This window comes from Lampetra fluviatilis, chromosome 3, assembly GCF_964198595.1.
Source record: "Lampetra fluviatilis chromosome 3, kcLamFluv1.1, whole genome shotgun sequence".
NCBI classification, from domain to species: domain Eukaryota; kingdom Metazoa; phylum Chordata; class Hyperoartia; order Petromyzontiformes; family Petromyzontidae; genus Lampetra; species Lampetra fluviatilis.
The window spans coordinates 3,103,877-3,118,495 of record NC_136277.1 but is presented as its reverse complement, the minus strand read 5'-3'; the positions used below and the strand labels follow the sequence as shown (position 1 = coordinate 3,118,495).

At 37.4% G+C, this 14,619-nt stretch overlaps 1 protein-coding gene across 8 annotated transcripts in view; it reads left to right on the top strand.

Moving 5' to 3' along the window:
• LOC144951455 (protein unc-13 homolog B-like) overlaps nt 1–14,619 on the top strand; it is a 250,122-nt gene that overhangs the window by 224,541 nt on the left and 10,962 nt on the right. For all 8 annotated transcript variants that reach the window (XM_078881764.1, XM_078881780.1, XM_078881772.1 and 5 more), the window contains 4 exons: nt 319–399; nt 1,616–1,763; nt 5,821–5,910; nt 12,928–13,087. In XM_078881764.1, the coding sequence (XP_078737890.1) occupies nt 319–399; nt 1,616–1,763; nt 5,821–5,910; nt 12,928–13,087 (479 nt within the window). The remainder of the gene's footprint in view (nt 1–318; nt 400–1,615; nt 1,764–5,820; nt 5,911–12,927; nt 13,088–14,619) is intronic.

Below are 14,619 nucleotides of genomic sequence, written 5' to 3'. Positions count from 1 at the left end.
AACACTGCGGCATTTTCCTTCTTCAACACCAATATTACCGTTGTAGCGCTGTTAATAGATGTGCCTTAAAATTTGCAGTGCATCAGCTGTGACATCATGACGTCACGTGTGAACTAATATTGCCAGCACTTCCTATTCTCCATGTATTTTTCATGGATTAGAGGGTTCACTGTGGGTGCTAAATTGTATTTCTAGTAAATATAGTTACTTTTTGAAACGATCCATTAACCTAGTTTTGTGATTAAGTTCATTACTTGCGTATATGTGCTTTTCCTATAACATGTTATCATTTTGTGTGACTATCTTGATGTAATCCAGGATCACATTGTGCGTGATGAAGTGCGCAGTCTCACACCCAAACACTGCGAAGTCATGGAGATTGTGTTGGACACGATAAAGGTACATCTCCAATAAGGATACATACAGAAGATGATACAACAAACATCGGCGCAAAATAAAGCAATGGCAATCGTACAAAGAAGTTTAAATTATTACATATTCTCGAACACCTGCATGAGTAATGTTGCAGTCACAGACCGCGGGGTTTTTTTTACTTTTTACACTTTTTATTATCGCGTAGAGACAGTAATGCGCGCATCTTTGATGGAGCCTTTCTTTGGCTGCCTTTGCTGTGTATTTGACAGGGGTGGCTTCTGCACAATGTTGAACACTTCTTCGTTTCAGATACAGTCTATTCTCGTAATGTTTAGCATCTATCTGTAGCAGCCAGGTATGAAGGTGTCAAAATAAGCACATTCACTTTGTGAACACGCAATCCTCACTGTCTTCGAGTAGCGTAGTGAGTTAAGTAGTCTGACATATTTCACAGCTTGATATCCATGGGTAACTCTTCCAATTGCAGCAGCTTTATCATATTTAAAATAGTGCTCCTCCATGATTGTTGTCTGCAGATATTAAGGTCTGCCAGTAATGAGCTTATGGATCACTACGTAATTGAACTCTGCAGTCTAATGCCTGGTTCCATTCGGAAGGTGTGTTTTGTTGATGGGCTGGGATTACTATGAACTTCAGCTTTTCCACTTGAAGTCCCACCAGGAATCTTTGTTCTGGAGGGCTGGTAAAGTACTCTCATGCTTAATGAGATGTGCTATCTAGGAGGTTAGTACCATCTGAAAAGTCCAGATTGTCTTGGATTATTTTTTATTGGTAATGAGTGAGAGGACCATATCTTTGAAAATATTACGTATTACGTAATCAAGGACCACAATGAGGATAAATGGAGCCAACGTTTCTCCCAGTGTTAAAGCTTTACTGAACTGAGTATATTTCTACAATACCAGGTAGATATTTTTCCAGAAGTAACAGACAATCTAACTGCGATTAACAAATTAGATACAGGTAGAGTTTAATTTGAGCTATAATAATGTCTGAACAGCTCACTTTTTGAACTGTCAGTCATTCAACTTTGTCATAGACAACAAACTTTAGTTGTATCAATGGCAGGTGCTGTCCACGGGGAACTGGAATTCAAACATAACATCTATGCGAATCAGCTTCGTGGCAAGCATTCTAACAAATATGCTGTACGGTTGTCATTCAACATTGAGATACATTTCCAGACTTCTGTAATGTTGTGTCTTGTCTTTTTTTGCAGCAATACTTCCATGCTGGAGGGAACGGATTGAAAAAGACATTTTTGGAGAAGAGTCCTGAGCACCAGTCCCTGAAATATGCTCTGTCCCTGTACACTCAACCTACAGACACACTCATCAGGACCTTCACCCAGACCCAGACGACTCAGGGTAAGATGAATGGTGCACACATGCTGCACAGTGCCAAGAGGCACACGTTACATCACGCATTTTTACATATGCAAAATGCTTTCAAATACAATTCAGGTTATTCTCGGAAAATAATGTAAAGTTTCTTCTGTTTGAATCATGTTGAACAAAATTGTAAAACATTTTCTCATTGATATATACCTATATTTTTAGCATGTCATTCAACAATGACATGAATTTTACTTTGGGTTAGTACAGGAATATAAATCAATTTACAATAAGGAAATGCATTTAATCTGGAGTTACTGTACACTACGATGTACACGTCGTCTTTCAGTCTTTAATATTTTATCAGCATCAAGCACGCAAAATTGTGGGTAGAGTTTGCCGCGGTTATATTCATGTTTTTGTGTTGAACGTTTTTGCAGATAAACAAATGGCTCTGCATTGCAGAGCTTGTGTGTGAATGAAATTGAACATAAACTTTGATTGTTTACCAACGGTGGAAATCGCTTGACATTTTACAGTGCGCCCCAGGGAAAATCCATGTATAAATGCCACAGAGAAATTGCACCACTATATGTGCAGTAGTTAAACATTACAAGTATTTTGTTTATATAAAAATAGCTTTCACATTGTATTGAAGAAAAACCCCCAAAATGATTGCATACAAATAATCAATACATTAATTTTCATTAATTTTGTATGAACAAATGTGTGATCGAAGCATGATTCAGATGGAGATAAATTCAATATTAAATTTGAAATTTCAATAGATATGAATAAGGTAACTTTAATATATTTTATTGTTTGCCCCAGGGGTGTTTTAAATTAAGGTTGAAATATTGCCGTCATGAGAAACAAACTTTAATTAACGCGATCTGGCCAATAATTATTTGCTTGTTTTTTGTATATGAATATCCACATATTTGTTAAGCAACAATGTATTCCTATAGGATACACATTTTATATGCTTATAGGAAATATCTGCAGCCTTACATTTAATTATGACCCCATAGTCAAGTTACACCAACCTTAAGGCTTTATAGACGGTGCTTAGGTACAGGTTGATGTACAAGTCTAATTTAAAGGTAAACAAATAATAAATTAAATGTCACGTGGTAGAAAGGAAAACATTTTACTTTTGATACAATACCTTCAAAGTTAAAAAGTATCGTCATACTAGGTCAATTACTGGAAATGATAAAGTCATGGTGTAAGAGTGTGAGTCATAGAATAAAACTCATACAATTATATACTTAAGAGCATAATCGAATAGGGCTAATTTGAATGTTGTTCTTTTCCCTCTGTTGATGGGAATTCTACCGATGACCAGGCACAGGTAAAGTAATATGACTGTGGAACTTGTTTCAGGATCACAGCTTTCTGCAGCTTGTGCAGAGCACAGCGAATGGTTGCCTCATGGTATTAGCCATTGTGACCAGGCAGGTTAATATGCATTTAAGGTATTTATGTATAGGGTCTCTGATTTCAGGTGATATAATGACAAGATTGCTAGAGAGCCTTGGTAATCGTAAAAAAATCGAAATAAATCTGGGACCCTATATGTGCGCTGCTGCTATTCATTTTTGGTACATTATAACAAAGCACATGTATAACAAACGAATATGCTTCATAAACATTTGCACTGGACAGCTTTCTCGACGATGCCCAGTCTGCCAACATGCCGCTGGCTGCATGCTTATGTGAGACAAATACAGCCATTTTATTTCTGTCTGAGAAGCCATGAGATGGATGTGCTATAGCTTACAGCTCACGCCTACTGCTCATCTGTCTTGACAGAAAATTGTTTGACATCCCTGTTGTACAATTGCTGTCAGATATGAAATATTTACCAACCGCCATTGAGTACCTATAACAATTTACTACCATATTATTTTTAAAGGAGGATTTTAATAAAAATAACAATTTTGACTATATTTCATGGAAAATTACGTTTGCAAGAATGATGATGTCCATGTGGCACATCAATTCTTCATATACATGGTGAATGGCTCACATGGATTTTGTGCACATCACTGGATCAATTCCAATAATCATTGATAATGACACGGATAGAAAACACTAAATCTGTTCTTAAGACTTGGTGTAATTGGCTTTAATGCTACGATATGCATTCAGTTAGCTGCTTTGGATGGCACATGCATGTTAAAACAATTGATAACCATGCTATTAAAGCTGCTAATAAATCTCACCACGTTTATCACTGCATGCCTCGAGTTTTGTGTATATTTGGCACGCCTTTCCCTGTTCGTCATTGTGAATATTCGTGTTTATATATTTAGTGTGTATTATGTAAACATGTACAACCACATAAGCCTTTTTACCACATTTTCCATATGCCTTTATGTGGACATCTGTAAAAAGATCTTCATAGCTCATTGGGTTATTACAGCTTAAAGAAAACATTTAAAAAATGTATGTGTAGTCCTATTTATACACATCCTGTTATGTAAACATTTATACTCATTAGGTTTTGTGTGAATATCTTCTGAAATGCCTGCATGGCTATGCTGGTTCCATTATTATTTGTCAGCCTGCTCCTTCTTGATGCAGGGGCATTCCTTCTCTCATAAACGTTTTAGCAATGGGCTTCGCCAAGGTTCCATTGTTGGGCCACTCAATGTTTTCTTCTTTCACTTTACCAAAACAAATCCGAGTTCAACGTTGACAACCATCTCCATGCTAATGACATCATCTATATGTTGCCATTGATTTAGTTGATCCTGCTTTACTAGCAGGGCTTTCACCCTGCAACAACCTCACCTCAACCTGATCGCTTTAATGTTTTCTCCAGTGTAATGTCCAGAAATTGTTCCTTCTTGATTTAAGTTATGGACTTTCCTTCTCTTCTCTGCTGTTGACTATTTACTCTCTTTATAATTTCCCTACCTCTGTGCTCTTCCATCTTTATTTTAATCATCACTTCTTCCATTTCCCCCCTGGTTCTGTGCATTATCGGTGTTGTTCAATCAATCTATCATTGGAAATTACAGTAGAATTGGTCATGTTTGGGATTTCTTGTGTGGACTATTTTGCGCTGCTGCTCAGTCTGCCCAACTTTTTAGTTTTATTATGTCGTATTTTTGTTATATGTGACGCTTTACGTTTGTATGTATGGTTGTATATGCTGGATATGTTTATATGGAACATTTTGATATGCTTTGAATAATTATCAGTAACACTGCCTTAAAAGGAAAAATAAGTAAGTGGTGATGTTTCAGGCAATGGTCCTTTAGAGCACTTAAATAGCATTCATATTTTTCCTTTTAGTACAGAGTTATGATCATTGTTTTTTTACCCTTCTATCTGGCAACAAAACTGACACCTTTTTTTACAAGGAGTCATGTTTACATAGACCACAATACCTGCAGTCATAATGCAAACAAAAACATAACTCTGATAATGTGCACTGTCCTTGAAGTTGATTGGTCCACACCCGAGACAGCTTTCCTTAGAGCCTAGTCTCACATGGGTTGGACCAGGTCCAACCCATGTGAGACTAGGCCAACCCATGTGAGACTAGGCTCTAAGGAAAGCTGTCTCGGGTGTGGACCAATCAACTTCAAGGACAGTGCACATTATCAGAGTTATGTTTTTTGTTTGCATTATGACTGCAGGTATTGTGGTCTATGTAAACATGACTCCTTGTAAAAAAGGTGTCAGTTTTGTTGCCAGATAGAAGGGTAAAAAACCAATGATCATATTTTGACTGGCAAATGAGGTTCCAATGGAGTACAGAGTTAGTTTTGTTAATGCAGTATCACTGAATAATTAGTTTGTCTTTTTATATGCTGTATAAATTCTAATTCTTATCCCTGTTACTTCTACACAATTACTCCTCTGCCTTAAATTGGTTATGTGTGCCTTTGCCTTTTCATGGCATGTGTATTGTGTACCCTTTTATGACTTACATTACTTTGCATCTGTGTCGACGAGAATATTTTTAGTGTCTGCGTCTGCCTCCTTGTATGCCCGAATATATAAATGAGAAAACAAATCATAACTGAAATGTGTTGGCTGTGCATGTCTGGGTCTGTTTATGTGTGATGGACAGGTAAAGTTAAGGAGTCAGTTGGCGAGGTCTCTATACATATTGATCTCATCACGCAAGCTGGCACCAATGACCGCAAGATTACCGTCAAAGGTATACCAGCTACCTCAAAAGTTATAATAACACTGCCTTAAAAGAAAAATATATAATAGCGTATAATATTTCATCAAAAAAATTCTGAAAACAAATGAGTTTATTTAGCAATACATGTTGATTAATGAAGGGTTTGTCTGTTACTTAGGAGCTACTAATAATTAGACAACAATGCACATGCAAATAAAAAAACTATTCATCAGGAGAAAATGTTGGTTTAAAGTTCAATCTTCAACTCTTTACTTCAAAGCGTATTCATTGTATCTCTCTGGCTTTTCTATTCATGTGCAATTAAGAAAGGCCATTGCCCAGAATGTCACCTATTAGATATTTTTCTGTTTAAGGCAGTGTTATTGACGAATATGTTGAATGTTTCGATATTTGTGCTTGTTGCACCACTGCCAAAGCAGTAACACCAAATATTTTTTTCACGTAATATTACATATCTTGTTCATAATCATAATTTTAAAAAATATCCATACAAATACATTCTGGCTTTCACACTAAATGTGTATATAAGAAGGAAGAAAACGTATGCGTATGTTTGGATTCTTTAAAACTTTCCAAAATGCGTTTTTCCTCGGGAGTATATGAAATCCGCTAAATGAGGTTGATGATTTGCAATTAATGAACGTGAATTCTCCCTTATTGAAGAGTAATTAGTTGAGGCTGTTGAGCAGATCTCTGTTGCAAAAGAAATATATACAACCCATGAATCAGAACGACTCCCAGATGAAGAGGTGTAATCAATCAGTCTTTATTTTACGTGCCAATATCACTCAATAAATTAGACATCAGTGTACATTACAGCAGAACATGAATGGTACAGTAGGGGGGCAGGGGGCATAGAGCAACAATAATGTAAAAAGAAACCTGTCACGACTTCAGCAGCAAAGTAAATTGCAACCGCGTGCAAAATAAAGTGCAATCATGCACAACGAATAGCATAAGAGAGGTAAGTAGTAAATAACATAAGTAAAGAAACAGTTTTGTTTCTTAAATTGTATACTTCACTGGAAGGCAAATCTGAGTGTGTCCTGCACAGACTACGGAATTAAGGAACGCTCGGTGCGTTTCGGACGTCCGGTGGCAGTGTTCCAGATTTTTGTGGCTGCACTTGAGAAGGTTCGTGCCCACCAGCAATGTCACACTTGAAGAAGTCAACTCTGCCCTTCGCAGTGTGAAAAAGGGTACAGCTCCTGGACGAGATATAATGCCACAGCTGTGGACATCAAAGAAAATGGGACCAACTGATGAAACACAATTACAATCGTTCACGAAATGTTTATGGAGAATTTAATTACCGCAATTACGGAATAGTGCCCCAATAATTATATTCAACAAGGAGATAAAAACAAACTTGAAGAACTACAGACTGTTTTCGCATATTTATACAAATTGTTCATGAATTCCATTCGGCTGTTGCAGCTGATTCCACTCCCGGCTTAGCCATGAGATGCGAATGCGTACACTTGTTGAAAACCTTAAGCTAATAATTTAGGAAAGCGAGGTGGTACAGTCTCTAAAAAAAACCCTTGGCACAACACCACAATTCTCTTAGTGTTTCCAACAGTCAAATCAAAATGAAATAATACACAGTTAAAGACTGACATCCCTATCTCAATCCTCTCCCCTCTCATCAAGATCTTTGAGAAGATCCTAAATTTCAAACTTTCATCTCAGAATATGCCCTATGCCATCCTAAGAAATCTGGCTTTCGATAAAAATATAACACAGCCTCTCTGGTACACAATACGCCTGACTGCATCTTCAAATCTTGAATCTCGTCACCATTGTGCATTCATATTCCTCGACCTGTCTAAAGCATTTGACACTGTGGATCACGCTGTAGTGTTGCAAAGGCTAAAATTAAAAAATATTTTGGACTGTTAGTCAACTGGATTTGCAACTAATTATTTTACCGATTTCAAATTGTCTCCATAAATAATAGATCATCTAACAGGACCCCCATTACTAAGGAAGTTTCTCAGGGCTCTGTGCTTGGCCCCAAGGTCAACCATCTAGGCCTCTCTAATGTGCACTCTGACATTAACCTGTTTGCTCATGACAACCCTGATGGCCTCTAAAAATCCATGTAGGAGTTACAGCAACTTCTAGAACAGGACGTTGATAATCTTCAACTTAATATCCTAAAACTTGTCCTCAATGATAAAAAAATACAGAAGTTATGTTAGTCTCCAGCTGCCCCAAACCTGTCTTGCCACCTATGCATATTTGGGTCTGGACTTGCACCTCATTGAGCAGGTGGACAATTTTAAATGTCTAATTATTGTCCTGGACTAAATTTTGTCTTTCAAGGCCTGCATTGACCACCTGGCCAACAAGATAAAACGCTAAATTGGATTCCTATATAGAAACAAGCGCTGTATTCCACCTCGACTTGGTCTGGATATTTAACGTCACCATCCGGCCCATATTTTATGATTCTGATACCATCTACTACCTAGTTTATGAATCTACTTTAAAACATTGAATTCCATTATATGACTCGACACTCCATTTTCCCCCTGACACCCCTATAGAAATCATCATTGCAAGCTGTATATTAACTCAAATTTACCCCCCCCCCCCAATCAGGGTCCTCTTAAATAAATCCTCCAATTACCTAAAGGAGCAGTCAATTCCTCTAACTCCCTCCAGTAGCTTCAGAAGTGCATCCTCATTCCTACAAAAAAACATCCAATTGCTAAACTTTATTTTGGTAAAATAATTTCCATTTTGCTTCTCCACGCGTCTGGAATACCCTTGCTTCTCATCTACAGCTTGGTTCCCTTCTCTCTATTTCCCGAGTAAACCAAAACACAGAGCATACTTTTACCTGTACCTGGTGCCTCTTGATTTCATAATATTTGCACTGTCTATTGATTGATGTGTGTTTTATTTACAACCGTTAAATACCTCGTTTAATCGTTATGCAATATTCCTAATTATCTGTAATATTGATGTGTTTGTCTATGTTTTACTGTTATTGCTGTGCTCACACACCACGGATCTCGCTTGTAAAATAGCTGGGAAACTGACAATGGGATCATCCGTGTAACAAATAAAATACATGTAAACTTAATGTATTACGTCGAGACTTATGCTTGGTTCTTTCGGTAAAGTCATGTAGATAGAAAATAATAATTTTCTAAATTTCTATTAAAATAAATTGAAAATAATAAAAGCAAAAAAATACGATAAAAATAGTTAAATAAAATTAAAATAAATTGAAAATAATAAATATTATTTATGAAGGTATTGGCCACATTTTTTTTAATTTTTATTGTAGTTTTTATCGTGGTTTTTTGCTTTTATTATTTTCAATTTATTTTTAATTCACATTTTCTTTTTTTTCTTTTCTATCTACGTGACTTTACCGAAAGAACAAATAATATGAATAAGTCAAAATTTAAGTCAAGACTTGTTTTTCTGCGGTAATGTGGAATTCTCACCACTGGATTACGACCTAAACATGATCCAACACTCATCTGAGTACAGAGGCAAATGTTTACTGTATCAATAAAGTCCAATCTCCATATAGTAACTGTCAATAAGCTTTATTTTTTTTACACACGATCTTTGCGTCAAGGTGAAAAACCACCATTCCTTTAAAAAAACCAAAAAACATACCCCGTGGTATACATCACTTCCAGCAGCTAGCAAATGTGTTTTTCAATTTCCGGGTTATATACTCAAAAATGCATAGTATTCCACACCAGGGATATTATTTATGAAGCTTTTTTTCACCACCTGCCACCCTTCTCTCACATAGAATAACTGACTAAAGAAAGTTATGCAATGCATACGAGTCCACGGGGAGCACAATGCCACCGGCCAAATAAAATCTGACTCTCATGAGCATTAGTGCATTGTGCTTGCCATTAGCACGTGGCCCCGTGTGAGGGGGCATGCACATTGTCACATTTAATCAGGGTCTCCTAGTTTTTACAAAAAATGCATAAACCCTACAGGCCCTCCTCAATGAGACAATGTCACACATTTTGGTATGAGTTAAGTTGAATATACTATTGTGCAACCATTTCATATTAATCACAAGGATTTACCTTGGAAAGTCTCACTGAATCTCCACTCTTTTTCAGGGGAGTACTGCATTGAAATATGTGGCCAATACCTTCATAAATGATACCTCAATCATTATTCTATTCACAAAGGGTGACAAAACTGACTTGAAGAACCACAATCACTCTTCTTATCACACGTATATACATTGTTCACAAAGATCATCGGAAACAGAATGTTGAACAAATTAGAGGCCATCCAAGCACAGGGCAAGCAGGGTTTAGGAAAGGGTTTTCCACATCAACCACATGCACATACTATTCATGCTGACGATGAATGTCAACTGCCATTCATCGCCTGTATACATTTGACTATATTCGAAATTGTTTCAATCATCCAAGCTCTTAGAGTCTGTGGCCTAAATAAATAAAAATGTTTATAATATAATCTATATACAACAACAGCCACGAAAAAGTTTGTATGAAGAATTTTAAAAATACAAATTCAAAGGGGAGTCAAACAAGATGTCACACTTTCACCAACGTTATTCACTGAACATTTTGAAGATAATTTCTGACAATTGTACAGGTGAAATAAAGGCATGAATATTCACGGAGAACCATCTGAGATGTTGATAACATAGTGATTAAAACGTCCATTGGGCACGAACTGCAGGAAATATTATAAGAATATGAAGGAGAATATAAGATTACTAAATAATTGGAGCATCGTGAAAGGTGGTGGAAGCTTGGGGTTGCCTTCATCAAGCAGTGCATTGACCATGGCTGATGATTATGATGACCATTAATAAGGGTTTAGCATGCGGAAGGAAATCAGAGTACCCAGAGAACCCACACATACGAGTGGATGACATTCAGGACTGCCATCTCCTGGCCACCTCACTGCCCCACACCTACAATACCTCACAAGCCTTTGTGGTCATCCACTCAAGTACTTACAGGCTTAATTCCGCTTTGCAACTGAAGTCCGTGAGATCAGGCACATTTTGCGTTTGTAACAGTAAACCCTTGTTAATTCGACACATATGGGGCTCTGGCCTTGCCGAATGATCAATATTCCGAATTATGCCCCAATAAAATAAAATAAAAATCCAAATCTGTTTTCCAAACACTTCACACATCATACACATTGACACACCTGCATAAATTGTATCCAAAATTTTGAATTTGTCTCGCAGACTAAGGAATGTATACTACTTGATGTAGGTGACCATTCCGTATGGCAATGCGGCTCATGGCGAATTACTAATAATGTATATATGCCGAAAGCGCAGCCGTGTCGAATGATCCCAAATTACGAATTATCAAATACCGAAATAACGAGGTTTTACTATATTATTATGACATAATTGCACAATGGTACACTAAGCTTGGCTTACACCAGCATGCGTGGTAGTGTCTCAATGGGGAGGGCCTGTAGGGTTATGGAATGTGTTTTGTTAAACCAGGAGACTGATTAAATATGACACTGTGCATGCCCTATTCCCACATGGGGCTTTGTGCTGATAGCAGGCACAAGCATGAGTGCTCACAACAGCCTGGTTGTCTTGGCTTACCAAACTCAATCTCTTTGTAACCCACAAACTCTCATATTCATCCCTAACTTTTTATGACCCACCAGCCCCAAATAACCTCATGATCCACCAACGCCCTATATATTTGTGTGATCCACCAACCCTTGCCTCAAAGTTGATGGATTCCAGTTGTGCACCAATATTAATGTTGTGTACACAATACACCAAATACACATTTAAGACTTTAAGGAAACGATACCCATTCATCACACATGTACGTGTACATGTGTGTAGTGTACATGTGTGCTTGTGTAGTGTACATGTGTAGTGTACATGTGTAGTGTACACTGGGATTATTCCATTTGAACCTCATTTGCCAGTAAAAAATATGATAATTGGTTTTTTACCCTTTTATTTGGCAACAAAACTGACACCTTTGGCGTCATCTGGTCCAACACCATGTGAGACTAGGCTCTTAAGGAAAGCTGTCTCGGGTGTGGACCAATCAACTTCAAGGACAGTGCACACATGATCAGAGTTATGTTTTTTGTTTGCATTATGACTGCAGGTATTGTGGTCTATGCAAACATGACTCCTTGTAGAAAAGGTGTCAGTTGTTGCGAGATAAAAGGGTAAAAAAACAATTATCACTGGGATTATTCATCGCAATCATCACCCGCTGCTGGCAGCCTGTAATGCTGGATTGCTGGCCAGGTATTCAGTGACCTTGTGCCCACATAAACAGCTCCCACTGGGAGTGCCCTTTCAAGCGTGTTGAAATGAGATGCGTTGTAAAGCATTCTGAGACGCCCTGGCATATCGAGCACTTTCATAGAAACAAATCATCATAATTATTACTATATGTAGTGTGTCTGTGTGTAGTCTCTGTGAAGAGTCCTATGCACAAAGCCATGACATTTCACATACTTTTTTAGTACAGTATAATCTGGTTATAAGAACACCCCTTGGGAGTAAAGCTTGGTGTGCTCAAATCCGACATGTGCTTGGATCAGAAGTTGCCTTTCCCCACGAGTAAGCATGTGTTGCTTATATCAGAACTGATCTCCTATAAGGTGTGAATCGAAAGTACTTGTAGTTTCTACTCTATATATTGTACATACAGTGTGTGCTGTGAATATTTGGGAATTATTTAAATATTTTCACACGTGAACAAAACTTTTTTTAATAAGTTCATGTAAGGCATGCAGACGATAACAATTCGTATGCGTACATTTTACTTTTTAACACTTCCATTGTATTCTTTGGGTCTTTCGGTAAAGTCACATAGATAGGTTCAAAGAAAATAACAAAAAACTATGTTTTGTGATCTAAACGTAGTTTTTTGTTATTTTCTTTGAACCTATTTACGTGACTTTACCGAAAGACCCAAAGAACATGAATTCCTGCAGTCACGAAAGCTTTAAGTCACTGTTTTATTGTGTTGTGGCCTTCCCTCGCAGTAAATGGTGTCAACAATCTCAAGTGGAAGACAACGAGCGTGTTCCGCCCGTTTGTGGAAGTGAACGTCATAGGCCCGCAGCTGAGTGATAAGAAGCGCAAATATGCTACAAAGTCTAAAAACAACACGTGGTCTCCAAAGTTTGAGGAAACCTTCAATTTGTAAGTATCTACATGTTCTGTCGAAAGTTCTCATGTTTATTTGACCACTCATTTTCTTCAAATGTGAAAAGGGACGGAGTCGTATGCTCGACAAAGGCAGGTTTCGCCAATATTATTTGTTTAAAAATGAAAAGGGTTGTATATATTTTCTTAGTTGTCCATTTACGTATGAATGTATAAATATAAACTAGGAATGGGAGGGAACCGAGTTCCCATATTTGAATTCGATTAAGTTTCAGCACTTGTATGGCATTTAAAAATGTATGAATCTCCGGGCCGAATCAAAGCTGAATTTCCTCAGCGAGCGCATGTATCGTGGCGTGCCACATGCACCCCATGGTTGCTGTGTGACGCCAGGACACAGGTGAGGCGAGTACTTTGTTCATTATATATTTTAAATGTTAAGTAGCTTGTAATAACCAATACATTTATATGGCAATTTGAATTATCATCAGGCTCCATGGTATAAAGTGCAATGGCCTCTCTACTACGTATGTGCTATGAAGAAGGGCCACATCCGGAAATGTCGCCTGTTATATAATTTTATTTTGAAGGCCACAGTGTTATTGAGGAATGTGGAGTTTTTGTTATTTGTCCTTGTGTGCCACTGCCAAGACAATATAAACAAATAATTTGAAATGTATAATGTATCTTGAACAATATACTATTAAGTTATGTAGTGTATGATGTGTTTTTATTCACCACAATACAGTTTTGTAGCATAAGAATTTGAATGCATTAGAATATGGTATGTGGTGTATGTTATTAAATGCTCCAGATAATGCATTTTAAATGCATTTGAATGTGTTATGTCGAGAATAATGTATTTAGAATCCACTAGATTATATTTTGTAGTGTGACATTTTTTATGCACTAGAATTATGTTATTCAGTCTATAAATAGTTTTTAATGAATTATAATGTAGCAATGTAGTCTACGATGTAGTTTAATGCACGGGGATGTAAGTAGTGTATAGTTTTTAAATGCTCTGAAATATCTGAAGACAAAGTACAACATATGGATCAGAGGACATATGCAAGCTAATGCCATTGATTGGTGAGAAAAGTAAGTGGACATGCAGAGAACATGTCTGCTAAAATAAATGATAGCTGATAGTCGAGATTAAAGACGTGGCAGCCAAAGGAGAGAACGCGTTGGAGAGGATGTTAACAGTGGAGATCGAGAGATGAGATCAGCTCGTATGCAGCTGGGCTAGATCGATTGTTGGGGAGGCTTTCATCCAGAAGTGGATAGATCATGACGCCTACCTAAAACCTGATTTCCACCACCATCCATCCCAGAAGAATTCCCTCATCAAAACGCTACACCATAGAGCTCAATGTATCTCCGACCATGAACACCTAACCAGTGAACTCAAACACGTACACCAAGCTCTCATGGCGAATGGATATTCTGACTATACAATCCGCAAAGCCATCACACCAACCGTGAGGGAGGAGCCATCTGAGGATCCAATCAAAACCATCATCCTGCCATACATAGCAAGGGTAACCAAAATATTTCCAAAATCA